The sequence below is a fragment of the Amblyomma maculatum genome, chromosome 4 (genome assembly GCF_055883805.1).
Source record: "Amblyomma maculatum isolate TAMU_Amacu chromosome 4, ASM5588380v1, whole genome shotgun sequence".
Taxonomy (NCBI): Eukaryota; Metazoa; Arthropoda; class Arachnida; order Ixodida; family Ixodidae; genus Amblyomma; species Amblyomma maculatum.
The window spans coordinates 8,866,438-8,886,039 of NC_139347.1; the positions used below are offsets into that span (position 1 = coordinate 8,866,438).

The 19,602-nt window shown below is 43.4% G+C and overlaps 1 protein-coding gene across 4 annotated transcripts in view; it reads right to left on the reverse strand.

The window, feature by feature from the left end:
- The window catches only part of LOC146190257 (uncharacterized), a 60,211-nt gene that overhangs the window by 11,924 nt on the left and 28,685 nt on the right, over nucleotides 1-19,602 (reverse strand). For all 4 annotated transcript variants that reach the window (XM_084600713.1, XM_084600712.1, XM_084600711.1 and 1 more), the window contains 2 exons: nucleotides 15,933-16,062; nucleotides 7,857-8,095 (listed from right to left, as the gene is read on the reverse strand). In XM_084600713.1, the coding sequence (XP_084456839.1) occupies nucleotides 7,857-8,095; nucleotides 15,933-16,062 (369 nt within the window). The remainder of the gene's footprint in view (nucleotides 1-7,856; nucleotides 8,096-15,932; nucleotides 16,063-19,602) is intronic.

Consider the following 19,602-nt stretch of genomic DNA (forward strand, 5'->3'; position numbering starts at 1 on the left):
CTGCAAATATTATGTTACGTATTATGTCTCCGATTATTAATTCTGTAGCATTTCTGTGATGCAGCGCTGTGATTACGCTCAGAGATTCTGTATAAATGATGCTGTTTCCAATACTTTTCTGTAATATTTCTTCTACAGCCACAGAAATTTATTTATTTATTATTATTTATTTACAGAAGACTGCTGGCTTTATTGCAAAGCCTTAAGCAGGAGTGGGTGTAAAATACACTTTGACAAAGAGTGTATTTTACACTTTTTGTCAAAGTGTAAAATACACAGCTGAGTGTTTCACAGCTGAGTGTCACGACACTCAGCTGTGAAAACCGATGAACACTCAGGCAACCGTACTACTTTCTCCCATTTGCCTTGTATTACAGCACTTCCAGTATAATGCACTGTCTCAGAACCATCTGTATAGAATTCTGTATAATCTTTGTATTTTTCATTCAGTGCCAGAAACTCTTGTACTATGTGTTCGTGCAGTGTTTGTTCCTTTTGAAAGTGGGTTAATGTGAAGTCGCACACAGAGGGAAAATGGTACCAGGGTAGCAGTGGGCTTGGTTTCCGGGCAATATTTGGAAGTGAATCCAGTATGTTTAATTCCTGGCACGCCTATTCAAAACGGAGGGTTAGTGGTTTGATTGCTCGGGGTTTGTTGTTAAAGAGGGTTCTAGATGGGCAGCTTGTGACTATCGGGTGACATAGGTGTTTCGGTAAGGATCTTATTTTCAGTACATATGCACACGTAAGCATTCTTCTCCTTTCTTTAAGGGGTGATTCATTTGTTTCAACATAAAGGCTTTTTATTGGAGATGTCCTATATGCGCCAGTTGAGAGGTACAATCCCATGTCGTGTACAGGATCCAAGCGTTTGAGATACGATGGTCTCGCTGATCCATACACAATGTTCCATAATCTAGGGTAGAGCGTATTACAGACCGATAAATATGTAGAAGGCATGTCCTGTCGGATCCCCAGTGTTTTCTTGACAATACTTTAAGCATGTTTAATGATTGAGAAGCTTTCTTTTTGAGGGCATTTATGTGGGGTAAAAATGTCAACTGTTTATTCCCAGATCTTTATGTCCATTTTTTAATGGTAGAAGTGTAAGGTTGGGGCAGTATGCAAGCCTCGTTTTAGGGTGAACAGAACAGCTTAAATGGGGCAATTGAGGATTGAATAAATAAATAATAAAAAAAAAATAATAGCTAATGATTTCTGTGGAAAGAATTGGAACCCATTTTTATCTGCCCATGTGGCTAGTCTATTTATGGTTAGTTGTACTCGCCGCTCACACATGTTATGTTAAAGGACGTACACGCAATCTGCAGATCATCAACATATAGCGAGTACATAATCGATTTTGGCATTTCTCAGGTTATTGAATTTAGTTTTACAACAAACAACGTAGTACTTAAAATACACCCTTGGGGAACTCCATTCTCTTGAATAAAGTTCCTCAAAAGCGTTGAGCCCAGGCGTACTTTAAATGAACGGTTTGATAGGAAATCATTTAGACAGTTCAATATCTGGCCTCGAATACTTATATCTACTAGGTCACGTAAAATGCCAAATCTCCAGGTTGTGTCATATGTTTTTTCCATGTTGAAGAAGACGGCTAGACAGTGTTGTTTATGTATAAATGCCTCTCCGACAGCATTTTCAAGTCTGAGAAGATGGTCTGTCGTTGAGCATGCTTTTTTAAAACCACACTGATGAATGTTTAGAAGTTTACGTGATTCTAAAATAATGATTAACTGAATGTTCAAAACACTTTCGAAAGATTTAGCAAGGCAACTCGTGAGGGCTATAGGCCGATAGCTATCAGGGGAGTTTGGCGGCTTTCCGGGTTTGAGAAATGGGATTATAACAGCTGTTTTCCAAGCTTCTGGTAGTTTCCCTGACATGAATATTTTGTTAAAGAATTTTAAAAGTGCATGTACAGCAGGATCGGAAAGATGGGCCAGCATTTCATAATGTATTCTGTCGGGCCCTGGGGCAGTTTGTTTTCTGGCAGACAGTACTCTATTGATTTCATGGACAGTAATTTGGCTGTTATAATGTTTATTTGCACAACCAGTTATTGGAAGTCTGTATATTTCAGCAATGTTTTTGTGTTTTAGAAATGACTGCGTGTAGTGGGAAGAACTAGAAACTGCTGCAAAGTGTTCACCTAATATGTTTGCTTGTTCCTGTAGGGTTGGTTGCATACCTGGTGCTGTTAAAAGAAGAAATGTAAATGGTGAAAAGCTGCCATTTAGCTTCTGCACCTGCCCCCACATATTTTTTGACGTAGTTAAGCTATTTATAGACAATACATAACTTTTCCATGAGTCTTTCTCAGCATTTCGCCGGATGTATCGTGCTTTCGCCTTTGCTTTCTTGAAATGTATTAAGTTTTCATAAGTTGGGAACCTCCTGAAAATTCCCCACGCTTTATTTTGCTTCTGTTTTGCTTTCCTACATTCTTTAGAATACCAAACTTTATGGTTGCACCGTACTATGCCATAAGATTGAGGGACGGTAGCTTGTGCTGCAGCGAGAATACAATTTGTGAATTTCTCATTCAGTTCATCAATGCCAAGGTCCTCTGAATATATTTCATGCAAATTATCTTTTTCTTTAAAAGTTTCCCAATCTGCCAAATGCAGCTTCCAGCATTGTGGTTCCGTTGGAATGACAGCAGGTGATGATGAAATAAAAACTGGCAAGTGATCACTCCCGTATGGGTTATCTAAAACATTCCATGTAAAATCGGTAAAAACAGATGGTGAACAGAATGAAAGGTCTAAAACGCTCATTTTCCCGGACAACGCAGAGCAGTATGCAGGTTACCCGGTATTCAGCAAACAAACGTTATTAGAAAGTATGAGCTCCTCCAAAATTTCACCTCTGCTGTCCGTTTTTTCACCACCCCAAAAATGAGAATGCGCTTTAAAATCCCAAACTACTGCTAAGTATGGTTCTGGTAGTTGGTTTAAGAGGTCTTCTAATTCTTGCAAAGTTATTTTGAGATGTGGTGGTAAGTATATAGTGCATACTGTAATTGTCTTGTATGTAAGGAGAGTGGCTGCTACAGCTTCAAATCTGGTTTTCAATTTGACTTCACGAGCTGCGATGCCTTTTTGCATAATTGTAGCTACTCATCCTGAGAGCCTATTTGTCTGTTCTCGGTCATGGCGGAAGACATTGTATTTTTTCAGTACACTAGTATGCTTCGAGTCTAAGTTTCTTTCCTGCAAGCACAGGGTTGGTTTGGTTTGGTTTGTGGGGTTTAACGTCCCAAAGCAACTCAAGCTATGAGAGACGCCGTAGTGGACTCCGGAAATTTCGACCACCTGGGGTTCTTTAACGTGCACTGACATCGCACAGCACACAGGCGCCTTGCTTTTCGCCTCCATCGAAAAGCTGCCGCCGAGGCCGGGATTCGATCCCGCGTCCTTGGGAATCCTGCAAGCACAGGGCTACAGGAGAAAACAATGCTAAAATGTCTTTAATGTTGGGTAAATTATTTACCATTCCTCTGCAATTCCGATGAATTAGGAATGCCATATTTGGAATGAAAAAGGAAAAATTGGGTTACTTCAGGCCCTGTGATTCGGGCCTTATGTTTTTTTGCACGATCCAAGCAGTTTCGCCGTCTCTGCGACAGCAAAGAGCTGCCTTGGGTTGTGTCCATTGTGTCGTCAGAGACGCTGGACGTGGGTGCATGCTGCACGTGGACATTTTCATTTGACCTTGCCCCAAGGGCGGAGGTCTTGGGGCCTGCAGACCCTGAAGGCCGCGTGGCCCGCTTTGAGGGTAGTGGCGCAGCAAAAGCTGCTTCCACTTGGGGCGAGGATGGCTCTGCTACAACTCCACTGTCTGTGGTCTCAGCAGGTGCTGAAGGCTGGTGTGATGCATCGCCCTGTATCAGCACACCAGCAAAGTCTATTTTCGGGGTTAGAGAGTACTTCTTTGCAGTTTCAACCCGTTTTCTAGCTTCTTGGAAAGATATGTTTTCTGTTGTCTTTAATGTAATTATTTCTTTCTCTTTCTTCCATGATGGACAGGACCTAGTGTAAGCAGGGTGTTCCCCTCCACAGTTCGTGCAGCATGATGCTGCTGTACATAACTCAGAAGTGTGTTCTTTTGCAGAGCATTTCTCACAGGTTTGCTGACCGCGACAACTTTGGGATCCGTTGCCAAATCTCTGGCACTTGAAGCAACTGCGAGGGTTTGGGATATATGGACGCACTGTTATCTTTGTATATCCTACAGGAATAGATTCAGGGAGGGTGGAACAGGTGAATGTCAGGACAAGATGTTTGGTTGGTATTTCTTTGTTTTCTTTTCTTATTTTGATCCTCTGGACTTTTATCACATTTTGGTCGGCAAGTCCATCCTGCATTTCTCCTTCGGTGAGTTCCATGAAATCAATATCAGAGATCACTCCGCGGACTGTATTTAGTGACCTATGGGGTGTAATGGATACTTGAATGTCTCCAAATGACTTGATGTTTGGAAGCTTCAGCACTTGATTTTTGCCATTTAGCTCTAGGAGCAAGTCACCACTAGCAAGTTTCGTTGCCTTGTAACAAGAGCCGATGACATCTTTGAGGCACTTTGCGACAATGAATGGAGAAATTTTTCTTGCTTGTTTTTCTAGCACTTCACTGTGAACAATGTCGTATTTCGGGAATACCTCTTTTGTTTTGGGGTAAAACTCGGCAGTCATATCGGCCCGCCCTTGTTTCGAAGAGCGATCATGTTTGTAAAACAAAAGAGCCATAAAAAAAATATTCTGTTCGGCCACGGTGGCAGCCACCCACTACGGAGCCCAACTAGGGCACGAGACAAGAACTTCGATATGAGCCATGCCTACGACAGCCGTGCACCGCAACTACAACCATATATGGCAGAACTCAGGGTAGCTTTGCCACACGAGGTTAACCTTCGCCGCCAGGAAGAGGGAAAAAACCAAGAAGAAAGGAGAAGATAGGACAGTATTAAGAAAGGAGATAGGAAAGTGAAAGACAGAGGGGAGGACAGGAAAAGGTGAGTGCCGATTTCCCCCGGATGAGTCAGCTCGGAGGTGCAGTCTACGTGAAGCTGAGGCCAAAGTGGTGTGTTGTCTCCACCGAGTGGCCTTAAAGGTTCGAACACTCGCCATCAGCTCAACCAGCAGGATCCCCCTTTCCCCGGACACGGTGATGCCACGCACGGCTAAGCGTGGGTGCTCGGGGTCCGTGGTGTCACACAAAACACACAAACACCTGCTTTAACCGGTGCCCCCTGCAGGGGCTATGAAACACAAAAGATAGAGTATCGCTGTATGTGCTAGTGTGCTCTCTGCATTTTAATCCTGAAAACTTCTACGAGGCCCTTAAGTCCGCTAAGGTGCAGTAAGGCGAAACCCTTTTTATTTATATTCTTATTTATCATATTCTTATTTTACTGTTTAGATATTTGTATTGTATTACTTTTGTCCTATTTTGTTAGTGCAACCATTGGATTTATCATTTGGCTTGTCATGCGACTATTGGATTGGATTCTGGATTGACCTACGACCTTTCTGAATTTGGTTATGGCTACTGATTAGCCAATTTTTAGATACTATAACCAATGTTGGCTAGTTATGTAGCTGCTGGATTGGATTCTGGACTGATTTACAACCTTTCTGGATAGGCTTATGGCTTTTGGCTATTGATTACCCCAACGTTATCGTGACTAGAATAATGAAGTGTGATTGCCGCCACGCGGCGTCTATGGGGAGCGCTGAAGCCTTCGAGATGGCGCGCCCTCCCACTTACATGTCAGGTCGGCGCATGAAATGCATGCTTGAACCCTGGATTGCGCGTGATGCGGGCGCCTTACGTTGTTTTTTGGTGAAAATCTTGCCTGACAGTGTGTGATGAGCCGGCGACAAAGTGATTCATTTGTACCTTGTTACAAAAGTGGGTATAATTCGTACTAGAAAGAGTGAAAGGCACAACGCTGCTGTTGGCGAGCTGCTTTGGAAAAACCTTACTGTAATGTCAGCTTTGGCAAGTTATTTATGGCGTAACTGCGAATGTTGATTGATAGAACAATCGTGGGTGCATTCCGCCCTGTATGCACTCTGTATAGCGCATTCCTGACTTTTTCTGATTGCGCCTCGCAATACATGGATCAAAACCTGTTTCAAGGGACAACTTATAACGATCAAGGGGCTACAGCCGCTGCCATGTGAGCAGCCTGATGACACGACGGCCAGTTCTGAGCATAGACTTACTTGTAATCACATGCATTCATGCATTCTGTCATGTCATAAATGTTCATGAGATCAGTGGGATACCACTGAACGTAGCGTGCATTGTGTGCCTAACCACGAATCTGGATCTCCTGGGCGCTGATTGATGAAGGTGTTGTTCGCTATGTAACAGCTAGACACAAAAAATGTTTCGGGCGGTCAAGTTAAACCGTTGAAAAACCCTGGCAATGGCCTTGCATTCTGAAGTAGTTATATATATGCACCTGTTTTCAAGGCAGACATTTTATTGAAGTGTTCACATGATACCTAACTTGACAGCATCGAAGGTAAACATGAAATGAACACAGCTATAGAATTTCATTTAAGCATAGCCTACAAGCGTCTCGATTCCCGTGGTTATCCTTATTAATAAAATAATGCCGCTGAAGAACTGAAACAAAATAAAGAACAAATGGCAGTAATTTAGAAATCTGTTCAATGCTTCAGTGCATGCTAATCAATTATAAAATGAAATTGTTTTCTGCAGTAGAGGTTTTTTTTTCTTGGCTCACAGAAGAAAAGCAGACAAATTAAACAGCCCAGTTGAAATTAGCAGCAAAGCAAGACAGTAATTCCGAAAACAAAATTACAACTATCCCCAAGTTGTAATTATTAAGCTATTCTTAGCTGTAATTCTTAGTTGTAATTTTTAAGCTGGCTATTCGGAAAACAACTAAAGTCACGGTGACAAAAAAAAAAAAAAATTCAGCGGCGGTTCACCTTAGCTAAGCATGGATATACACGCAATGTTTCCAGCCCATGTTTAGAAAAGTACTGCTTCCTATAACTTTGTTTTACCACGGCTTGCCACGTTTAGCTAAGTTTAAGGTTAAGGTGGCCTAATTAATGTCTTTAGTGCCATTGTGTCATAGGAGGTGAAGCCAACGACCTTCAAAGCCGAGCTTGAAAGACTGGCAGCTTAGCACGTGAAAACAACGGGGTTCCGAGATTGCGCAGTGGGCTAGCGGTGTGGCCAGTAAAGCTAACCTTTTTCCCTCGGCCCGTGTCCGCAACTTACTGGCAGCAAGTTTTTCTTGGAGTGATTGCTCGAAGGAGGTTATACCACTGAGAATGTCGGTTGTAATTCTTCTGCTTAAAAAAAGACTGTTGTACAGAATTATAAATTTAATCGGCATGACTCAGATAGTTGGCAAATGAATAAAAATGCCAAGAGACAATCAGTCGAGAGTAAAAGAGGAAAACAATAGTAAAAAAAGAAGAGTAATACAGTAAAAAAACAAAAAAAAACAAAAGTCAGGAAGAGCAACCAAGAAAAAGCAAAAAAAAAAAGGAGAGAGAGAAAAGAAAGAAGTAAATGAGTGCAAAGAGTCGCAGGAAAGGCTTTCGCCTTAATGCACCTAAGAGAGATATAAATGCCTGCAACAAATTTTCTCATCCCTTCTGGTAACATTTGAGAATGAATGCTCAGAAATGCAAAATTACACAAGTATGCACAGCCTAAGGCAGCGTCAGATGCGAACAGAACGTCAATTGTGGACACCCTCGTTCATACTCTCCCAATGTGCATAACTCTAAGTGTAACCAATGGGGAGCATGGAATGGCTGAAGTCCAGAGACAACTTACGTTGGCTGCCGAAGAGCGATGCATTGCATGAAGCTGGTGGGCGTGCTCCTGGATCAGGTAGATGTCGCGAAAATCTCCAATGCCCATCTGAAAGATGTCCTGGCTTGTGAAGAGCCACATGCTGGACGGGTTCACGCCCTGCCACATCAGCAACTTGGCATACACCAATGCTCTCTTGTGCATCACGCCAGCTTTCTTCAAGAACCAGGTCCATGCATTCATGTCCGTTGTGTCAAAACCTATAAAATGCAAGAGCGCCATGCAGCCATGCAAGTAGATAAGGCTAGGGAAGTGACTTAACATCTCAAAAACTGTGATACACCAAGTAAAACCAAGACAAAGATAGAAATTGTTTGGTGGTGTCCAACGCCTTGGAAGTTCCACCTTCGTGTAGTTCTACTTCACAGCACTGCAAACAAGGGTTGGGTATGCCACTGACAATCCCCGGTATTTTGAGTCTTTTTCATATGGCAGCCAATGGCAAAGAATTGCAATACTTAGACATCTCAACTAAATTACACTGCAGCTGAAAAGATTTTTGCTTTCTAGTGTTTGTAGAATTAGCAATTCCCATATTTACTTGCATAATGAACCCATATTGTTTCAAGAAAAATTGACAGCAATTTGAGGGCAGGGTACATTAAGCAAGAAATAAGGTCGCAGGTTTTATTTTGCAAGAGTAGAAATTTCATATATATTAGTCGTCCTCCATATCGTCTATCATGCAGACAGCCGCAATCATGATGTAGCTTTTAGCATCATTCACTTCAAAATTTGTTTGCTGCTACATGTTCCAATGATCTTAAGGCACTGGACTGTGCCCGCGCCAATCGCGGCATGATAAACTGAACATACTGGACACCAGGCTTGAGCATTTAGACGCGTCGAGCAGCCACCGCCGGCACTTCTCTCATAAGTGCGATGCGCAGGATTTTGGCAATCTGCCAAGCTCATTACATAAGTCGCCCTCAACCCCCCCCCCTCTTCACCATTAACTGCAGGAATGTCAAAAGGTAAACACAGTGTGATGTTATCTTTGCCCAGCATCTTGGCGTGCTGCCAAAAATAGCGCTGTGAACTGCAACAACTGTGGAGCAAAACGAACACCACGTTAATAACTAGCACTTATATTTAACTCTCAGCAACAAAATGGGGACTGGGTTCATTATGAAAATAAAACTAGGTATTAATTTCATCTTACCACAGGTAGCTGGCAGTAGAGAAATTTTTATCACGAATGAACACAATTATAGACCAACACTGTTTACAAACACACGGACGCCACACTAACTGGGAGTGAAAAAGAAGCTTAGCGCCCACAGGAATACTATACCGAAACAAAAGTTTTCAAAGCAGTGTTCTAGTTTCACAAGGCACCTGTGATGTTCCACGGTGAAGAGCAGCTATGAGCATTCTAGAAGAGGCTGTAAAAGTATGCAATATCATGTCAAAGGAGGGGCACATTTAAAACACTGTGAAATGCACGAGGGTATAAGCCACGAGCATGACCTACACGAACATGTGTAAGCACAGCAAAAACCTTATTAATACATATTTTAAAGAAATGTAGGGAAAAATGCATTATCCAGAAAAGCGTATGATCCGAACCGCCTGATTTTGAAAAATATAGCTGCTGAAGAGGTACAAAGGCATTTAGAATTGAGACTTTCACAGCAAAAAGTGTAGATTAGGGTTTAGAGACATCCAGTATGCATAGTTCCTTTTTTAGCTCCCGCAGAATTCAGTCCAGATTTGAATTGCCTTAAGCGCGGAAGATATTGTTACGGGGTAGTTCAGCTTGTAGCAGAGGGCAGACACCGAAGACAAGGCTTTCAAACAGACATTCTCTGCAGGCACCAGCCGAGGCTGTTGAACGTCGTCTTCTCTCAAACTCACGAGAGTCTTCTTCTTTCCTTATGCATATGCACCGCCTAATGTGACACTACCCCGCCGGCTGAAAAGCACCGTCCCGGTGCGTACTAGCGTCCAAGCCAGGGTCCATGTAGTACGGCTTTAGGCGTGCAACATGGACCGTCTCGGTGCGTGGTGTGGAGGCATGGCGGACGGGATGCAAGGGCGCAATTTCGTATGTCACTGGTGTCACTTGCCGTAACATACGGTAGGGTCCTGTATAACGGGGCAAAAGTTTTTCCGAGAGGCCAACGTGGCAAGCTGGAGTCCAAAGCAGCATGAGAGAGCCGCAAGAATACTCGGTGTTGCGATGACAGGAATCACAGCGACGTTTCTGGGAGTGCTGAGAGGCTGCGAGTTGGTTGCGAGCAACAACGCGGGCAGCATCAGCTCGGGCTATGGCGTCACGAGCATATGAGCTGGCAGTGGTGACAGACGGGAGCAGGCTGTCAAAAGGAAGCAGAGGTTCACGGCTGTATAGAAGATAGAAGGGGGAGTAGCAGGTAGTGTCGTGACGCGACGAATTGTAAGCGAATGTCACAAATGGCAGCGTTATGTCCCAGTCACGGTGGTCATCAGAAACGTACATAGACAACATGTCAGTTAGTGTCCGGTTAAGGCATTCGGTAAGCCCGTTCGTCTGTGGATGGTAGGCAGTCGTGAAAGAATGACGAACGTTGCACAGCCGTAGGATCTCGTCGACTATACGAGCCAGAAAGCAACGGCCACGTTCGGTGAGCAGTTGGCGGGGAGCTCTATGGACGAGTATAACGTCGTTGAGGAGGAAAGCAGCGAGATCAGTTGCACAACTGGTTGGTATTGCTCGTGTGACCGCGTAGCGTGTGGTGTAATCAGTGGCCACCGCAATCCATTTGTTCCCCGATGCAGAGTGTGGAAAAGGCCCTAGAAGATCCAGACCCACTCGAGAAAATGGGTCTATGGGGATGTCGATTGGCTGCAGAAGTCCAGCCGGTAAAACTGATGGCTTTTTCCGGCGTTGACAGCGGTCACAAGCAGCTACGTAGCGGCGGACTGCGCGATATAGGCCCGGCCAAAAGAACCGACGACGCACACTGTCGTATGTGCGAGAGACGCCTAGATGACCCGCTGTAGGAACGTCGTGAAGCTGTTGAAGGACGGCTGAGCGTAGGTGCTGAGGGACTACTAGTAGAAGGTCAGGGCCATCAGGTCGCATATTGTGCCGGTAAAAAGTGCCGTCGTGGAGCACAAACAAACGAAGGGAAGGGTCATGGCGATCGGCGCTAAGGCGATTGATAATTTCGCGAAGCTGAGGGTCCTGACGTTGCTCACGGCGAATGTTGGAGAAATCAGAAATAGAGAGCACGCAAGCGTCATTGTCACATTCAGGTTGACTTGGCGGGTCGACTGGATGACGGGACAGGCAATAGGCATCTCGATGCAACTGGCCAGACTTATAAACTACTGAAAAATTGTACTCCTGAAGGCGCAAGGCCCAACGTCCAAGGCGGCCAGTAGGGTCTTTGAGTGTAGAAAGCCAACACAGTGCGTGGTGGTCAGTTACTACTGTGAATGTCCGCCCATACAAGTAAGGGCGGAACTTTGTAATGGCCCAAACTAGGGCTAAGCACTCACGTTCAGTGATGGAATAATTTTGTTCGGCCGCAGAGAGGAGTCGGCTGGCATAGGCGATGACGCGAGGTAAACCAAGCTGATGTTGTGCGAGAACGGCACCAATTCCATGACCACTTGCGTCGGTGCATACTTCTGTGGGCGCTGACTGATTGAAGTGAGCCAACACTGGCGGACCAGTGAGGTGGGCAATAAGAGCGACGAAGGCGGCCGATTGTTCGTGGCCCCAGGTAAAGGAGACCTCTTTTTTCAGAAGCTGCGTGAGCGGACGGGCTATTTCTGCGAAGTTTGGTACAAATCGCCGGAAATATGAGCAAAGTTCGAGGAAGCTACGCACGTCGCTGCTAGATTTCGGTATAGAGAAATCCCTTACAGCGCGAATTTTGTCGGGGTCCGGCTGGATGCCATGGGTGTTGACTACATGTCCTAGGACCTTGATTTCCCGGCGACCAAAGGTACACTTCTTGGAGTTCAACTGAAGGCCAGCTCGTCGGAAGACGCCAAGAATAGCCGAAACACGATGAAGGTGGCCTTCAAAGGTTGATGAAAACATGATGACGTCATCGAGGTAGCACAGAAATGTGGTCCTAATGTGACAATATTTAGTAACAAATCAAGATAGTAGAAGACAACGACAAACCAGGATCCCTTCCTTGGTTGTTGCCAGATGCTTCGCCCCCTTATACCAGTGACGTGAAGAATCAATCGCGATGGCTTACAGCCACCGCATTTTTGCTCATGCTGCGTTCCCCAGACCCGGCCCGCTCTCAAGCGCATAGTTGTAGTTCTCAAATGATTTGCCCCTATGCTCTAAGGCACTGCAAAGAAGCCACCGCGTTTCTTCTCGTGAAATCATGTTTTCGCGGGAATGGGCGCTTCATATGTTGGCTTTCTTTGATGCTTCGCCCCTTTACACCTAGACGCTGCACGAAAGCAATTGTGGCGGGTGAGAGCCACTGATCAGTTTTTCATGTCGTGGGCTCTCGTTAGTACACGTCCAGTTGATCACAAAACGTATTAGTATATGAGCACAATAACTGGGAAATTGCGTTATCCGGGAACATATTAACCGGGAGAAAAGCAATGCAACTCTATAGAAGATGTTTTACTGCCCATGATTTTAGTGTATAAAGCGGGAAATTCTATGAACCAGAAAGATATCAACAAAGTTCTAGTACTGTGTCTATCTTTCCATACAGTAGGCATGCAGGGAGCCATTCGTGAAGAGTTATCAAGGGATTTGAAATGGATCTTCACAAAGTATGTAATGACATTTCGAAAATAGCCTATTTTTAAAACACTCCAATACTAATTGTGAAGCCAGACATGTGCATACAAGTCTCACCATCCACTGGGATTTAGGCAAACACATGAAACACACAAGTTTCTCATACAGTATGACAAGCTGCCACATATGCTAAATTTGCACACTAATACTGCAGCTGAAATTATGCAACCTAGACAGTACTCCATTCGAAAATCAGTTCTCCACCGCCATGACAAAAGGATGAAAGAGAACTGTGCACTGTAGCAGACGACGACGCAGATGATATCCATGGCTGCCATCAGCTCCACAGTCCGCGAGCAATGCTGTGTGTAAAGACTGTGCTGGTTGTCTCCTACTGTGCACAGTTCGTTCACAGTATTTTGGGCTGTCTGAGTACTGTTTCCAATATGAACCTTTATACGGCTGAACATCAGTATTTGCGAGATAATACAGCGTGAGCGAAACCACATCGGCTAAAGAATCTCGCAATTTGGAAAGGTACCCAGGCTTTTGTACATGTGCCCGGCTTCAAACCATAGGCTAGTCGGAACATTTTCAATATAGATCGCTTTCGAAATTACGATGCATACTTTGCCACACTCTTCCTCAAAACATTTACTGACCGTTCACGAACACCCGCTAGGCTGCTTGCATGGGTACTGTGTGAAACGAGAAAAATTATTGGGTCAGTTTTGCCTACATGTGTTGGTCTATAGGTAGTGCTCCTGACTTGTAGCCTCATAAGTTTCGTGATGTATTAAACATACTCCATCCTTAAAATGACATTTCATAATTTCACATCAGTTCCAGACTGTTCATGGTTGCTCTGCATCCAGGGACGACATCATAGGCACATGTGAAATTTGAGAACTGCTTTGAAAGCTTTTCTTCGCAAATATTCCTATGAGAGCTAAGCTTACATTTTCCCCTAGTCAGCCCAGAGTGTCGTCAACAGCACCCCCACATGCTTCTTATATAACAGATCGGCGTTGGTCTATATACACAATTTAGTTTGTTATATCACATAGAAGTGTAGCATAATAAAAAGCAGCATGCCTCTTATATCAAAAGATAATGATTGAACAGTGACTGTCCTCGTTAAAAAATAAATAAATAAACAAAGATCACCAGCTACTCATTGCAAATTAATGTTTGTCCCTGTACTCCAAAAAAAAAAAGAAGAAAAAAAAGCAGTAAGACAAGAAACAAAAAAGAAACTTACACATATTACAGCAGCAGAGAGAATTTTTGGACACCCGATTTTCCAGGCATGCCTGATTATTTGAACTCTGCCATGGCACAGTCATGCACTCCAAAGAGTCAATGTGTAACACTGATAAAAATTTCAAAAGTTTGAAACTTTTCTTGTTCGACTTTCGAGACTTTTTCTTTTGATCACAGGTCAAAAGCTACAAAAAATTGCCACATTGCAGCCATTTTGTTTTCATGCAACCTTGAAACCATGTTGCATGTTGAACCCCTATCTCTCGATAACAGACATCACTAGACATGGCGTATTAGTGGACCCATTACAACCCGAAATCGGGCAGCTAGCGACATGGGTCCCTGCTTCACGTTTTCGTCGAGTGGCAGTGACGAAGCTCTACGCCACGGAGGACAAGCCAGTAAGTGCGAGTGTACTTCTATCACGTGACCTTACATCATGGCTTGTGTGTAGCTGAAGCGAGAGAGCCAGTGGCCTGCATTGCCACAGTAGCTGTAAGTGGAGTTGGGAATGCACAAGCACAAAGAAAAAAAAACATGCCTGTCTAGTGCCCTGAAAAGTGCCCGCTGTTATCTGGCAATAGACGCTGGCTTTACTTCATTTTGCAATACTTATTTTTTTTTAAACCAACACTGCACCACACAACTTTCACTGCTCCAATGGAGACAACCACCATAACCTTTTTTTTTACGCGAGAGGGAAAACAAAGCACTGATGTAAAGTCGCGTGGGAGCAGTGAGGCTCCACTCAACCTAGTTTGCCAGTGTCCCACGCCACTTTCTGTTTGAACATTGCACTGTTCCGATAGTTGCACAGTTTTCATCACCATCACCGCTGCGCCGAAGAGGAGACCAGCTGTAAAAATGAGGAGACTGACACAGAAACAGATTGACCAGTTTATCAAGTTTTCAGGCCACTCTGTAAATAAAGTGATGTTTTTTTAGTATGAATTCCTTTTTTTCAGAATGCCTGATTTTCCAGACGCTTTTTGACCTCTTGAGGGTCCGAAAAATCGGTCCATGATGTAGCACTGGTGGACGCAAACATTAGAGATGCAGAAGGCAGACACAGGGCACGTATATCATAAGTTTTCAGTCTGTGCGTTAGTAAAGTATGCACCAACAAATACATCATAATCATCTCAATATAACAAAAGCACTACACACAAGAACAGAAGGAGGGGACAGCGCTTTTGTTATTTCACTTTTGTTGTTGTTTGTAGCACTTTTGTTATTTTGAGATTAATGTAAACTAACTTGCTCATTTGGCTACCTTGATGAAATACATCATAAACAGCCTCCAACTCATGCTTCCTCCTATCTTGTTGAGCACCACTGTCTGGTATTTCAATTCTATCAGCAAGCCACTGCTATTGCTATTAACTACTGCCCATTTTTCAACACCCCGGTGAACCATGAGTGTCTATAAAGTAAAACAAAATCTGCTTCTTGAACCCCTGTTACTCCTGTGCAGTTAGTGCAGGTTAAGGGCACTCTGAGCGATAGGCTGCCCTGAGTAGCAAACAAATAGAGGAAAACAGCCCCAAAGAATGTGCTAGGACTCTCACCACCAAGGACCATTTCCTCAGGCAGACTGTGATGTGTCAAGACAGCATTTTTGCATTTGTATACCTGCTACGCTAAGCTGCACTACCATTCACTTTCAAAAAGTGATCACGTCTTTCTGAATCCTGATGCCAAGAGTTTGATTTGAGTGGTTCCGAGAAGATGTTTAAATTGAATTTGCGTGGGTGGGTCTTAACTGCCAGACAAACATGAACATAACAAGACAAAATTGATCTCTGATAAAACTAATTCTTGAAGAATACTGCACCTTTAATTTTCTCAAAACCAATTTTCAATTTTCACTAATAAAACTCTGACAAAGTTGTCTGCAGTGTACCTTTAAAAATCAGTTATTAGTCTGTTATTCTCATCTGTTATTCAAATAAGTTATTAGTCTGCCACCACTGCAGAAAAAGCTAAACAAAGAACCTTTCAGCAGCTAAGGAAGAGTGAAATACTGTCCAAGCCTGGTAACTGGAGCGTCACAAATTTCTCACCATAACCATGTGCGTAATTTTGGGCAGAGGGGTATCTCTGGCCTGGTTGAGCCACTCGTCCAGCTGTTGCCTTCCTCGACTGCCATGAGCCGACAGGCTGCTGCACTGCAGTAACATCCTGCAATGGTCTCTGCAAAGCATCAAAGAAGGCAAGAGACAAGGCACATTTAAAAACAAATTAGATAGCCACATTCAGAAGTGTGCTTTGCAAAAACAAACATATGTTAAATTTTCATTTGCACACTTTAATCGACCCATTCTGTTTTGACCCACCATTCAAAGGACTGCATCCATTTTCAGTCTATTTTCTAATCCTGCCCTTACGCCCATTTGCCAGCTTTTTATCTTTTTTTCTTCAAAAGAATGGGGTTCAGCCTGATATTTCCCTGCAAAAATTTCTAGCTTGAGAAAGGGGAGAGAGGGAGGACAACCCATCCTCTGAATACACTTCCGCTTTTGCATCCTTCACAATATGGCCGCTGTGGACACAGTTAAGTTCACCCCCGCTGGCTCAACAGCAGAGTGCCCAAGCCACCGTGGCAGGGCGGGAATGCTGCTCATCAAGGTTTCTAAAGTAATTGCATTATGTGCATAATGACACCTGCAAAGTGCACACTCAGTGGTAATAAACTGCTCACACCTGAGAAGCCTATCTACTTGTCCCGATATACGAACGACTTGATACTAATTACCAATTTTTGTCTTCCAGAAAGTACCCATTCTTTCTGGTGCAGTAATGAAACTAGCAACAGGCTTCTTGTACCAGCTTTTGCAGCAGAAGAAATTGGAAATTGTGGCATCAATTTGAAATATTGTAGCGCAAAAGGAAATTCCATTTATGAAAATTTGTCCATTGCAGCGTAAAAAAAGGGGAGGAGGGAGGATATGCTGCAAAATTTTGGCTTTTAGGGTTAGTTTAGATTATCACTAAGTTGCAATAAAATTAAAAGTAACAGACCTTACTGCCAAGTTTTCCCAATAACGCTCTTAAAGAGGACCTACAATGAGCAGAAGGACAAGAAGATTTGCTATTATATTCAGTGTGAAAATTACCTAGACGCACGAAAAAAATCTTCATAAAATGTAAAGGTGGTACCCTTGAAACTAAAGCCTTCAGACAATGTTTCTTAACTGTGTTACTTTAATGATTCTGAAGGGACACGAAGGTGTTGACAAAACGAAACGAGTCATCTGAAGGAATTGACGAGAACCGGGGCTTAAGCTACAATAGGAGCATCACCATTTCTTATATACACCCTCGCAACTCCAAAGAGCAACACACTGCACTGCACTGGTTGTCTAGGAAGTGTGGCAGCATTCATTATGATACTCATGACACAACTTACTATAAACACAATAACACAACATTTTGACCTTGAGTAGATCTCATTCATCTATACCCTCAATGGTGTTCCTGTGACATTTCCAGTGGAAGCACCGTTTTTGGGGCAGCTTCCCCCATCTGTTGTAGGCACCGCTGTTTCAGACCATTGCTTCTTTAGGCGCAGGGCTGGGCAAGATACTTCGAAAATGTATCTTCAATGCCAATACTCGATACCCTGAAAAATTGTATTTCTGATGCCGATACAAGATACAGGATTGAAATCGAGTTTCGATACAGATACCCATTACTATATCGTCGATACTTTGATACAACACTGAAATTCTAACATAATAATCGTAGTTTTTCAGAAAGGGCTTAACGAATAAGCCAGCACGGAGTTATTGTTTGGGCAGCTGTTCTTGTCAGAACTTCACATTGAATTGAAGCCATGGTTAAATTGAGCGATTGCTTCCACAAGCAGCCTTATAGCAAAATATTTCTTTAAACTAATGCTCTCCATGCGAACTGACCTGTGAGCACTTGGTTATACATACAAATACAAAGGTGCAACCTGCGTGCGTTTGGAGAACTGAGCAGTTATGTTGCCATTAGTGCGATAACAAACTTTTGAAGCTCTACATATTGTTAAAAGCTAGAAGGAAAACAAGAAAAATAAAATAGCTGAATGTTATTTTGTCTGGAAAGAGTTCAATATGGGCATGATAAAAGCGACGCAAATGAGAAAAGCCTCTCTACGTACACACACGACTACACTGCAGTGCTGTATTAGATGAAGATGCCTTTTATCAGCGTGTAAGAGTGAACCATAGCCGCGTTGACTCAAGTATTCTGGAGGTAGTTAAGAAACCCGAGGTTCACTAGAGTCGCTGGTGAACTACGGCTGGTTATAGATAAAAGATAGAAGTACCTTTCTTTAACAGAAAGTGGCTAATATAGTGTCACTCAATTCGCTTATTTTAAAAATTAGTTTTTTTTAAGATAGAGATATCTTTACAAGTTTTATTCAAAGTTTGCTCAAATGTTTTTCGCAAAAAAAATTGTTTGACAACGCATAATTTGTTATTCGATCTGTGCTGGAAAATTGCACTCATAGCTTTCATGTCATGGATTTCATAAAATTTTGGGCTTAATATTTTTTTCATAAAGAAAGTCTAGTGGAAGCCTGTTCCCTGTGCAGTTACAAATGATGAATTTGTTTTCAGTCAAACGCCGTAACTACAAGAACATGGTTAATCGACTGCATCGTGGTGGACTGGGGCCTTAGAAGCTGGTGTTCTTGCCGCCAAGCAGAGCCGCCACGTGAGCCCAGGAATTTTGGGTTGTTCGTAAGTTACTGCATCCGACAGCAAGCTGAGGGCACTGCTTGACGAGAATTAAATGCTGCAGAGACGGGGGGGCGGGTGGTAAAGGGGGGAAGAGCGGCTAGAGGTACAGCAGTGCGCATGATCTCTACTGCGTGTTCGCCTTACATTTCCGCTTTGTTCATATCTCTCTGTGTGTCTGTTAACGGCTTAGCAGCTTCGTGGTACGCACTCGGTGCTCAAAAGTAAAGCACTTCGTGAGCACCTACTTACCATTGCCTCCTTCCGTTTTGAAGAAAGGGAATCTGGAAATGTGGTTGACACTCAGAGGGCGGGGAATTTGTAGCGAACTCAGGTGGTACTCCAAGCCAAGCTGCTCTCAGGGCCTGTACTACTGTCTGAGCGAGTGCCGTCCACCCAGAGTCTCAAAGCGGTTTCAATATTTGAGGTTTTCTTTAGTATCGAGTATCTTCAAAATACACAATACTTTAAAAATGTATTTTCGATACCAATACTTTAATTTTCAACACACAATACCTAATACCGATACACAAAATGTATCTAAAGATAGTATTGAAGATGCATGTATCTTCGATACTGCCCATGACTGTTTAGGCGCACTACACCTGTAGTAAGCGTCAATGTTTTCTTTCAAGAAGCTTCTCTTTTGTGGGTGGTACTAGTTGCTTGTGAGTGCCCATTCTCATCTGACCCAACTCGTCAAAAGCAAAATATGGCGGCAGCACATTGAGTGAGTGCTGCTCGAAGAGCCAGCACTCCGAACAGCCCCATGTATGCATGTGCACAGTCACATATGACACATGTAACTGAAGAGCCAACTGGCAGCAACAGTACCCTCAGGTTAACGATACATCGCAAAATCTGGCCGAAGTGGCAAAAAAATGCTGCACATAAACAAAAAAGAGAGCTGGCTGGATGTGAATTGGTCTAGTCTGAAATATATATATGTGCTATGAATGCAGCACTACCTTATTGTCCCAGCCGTTCTCTAACAGTTTTCCAT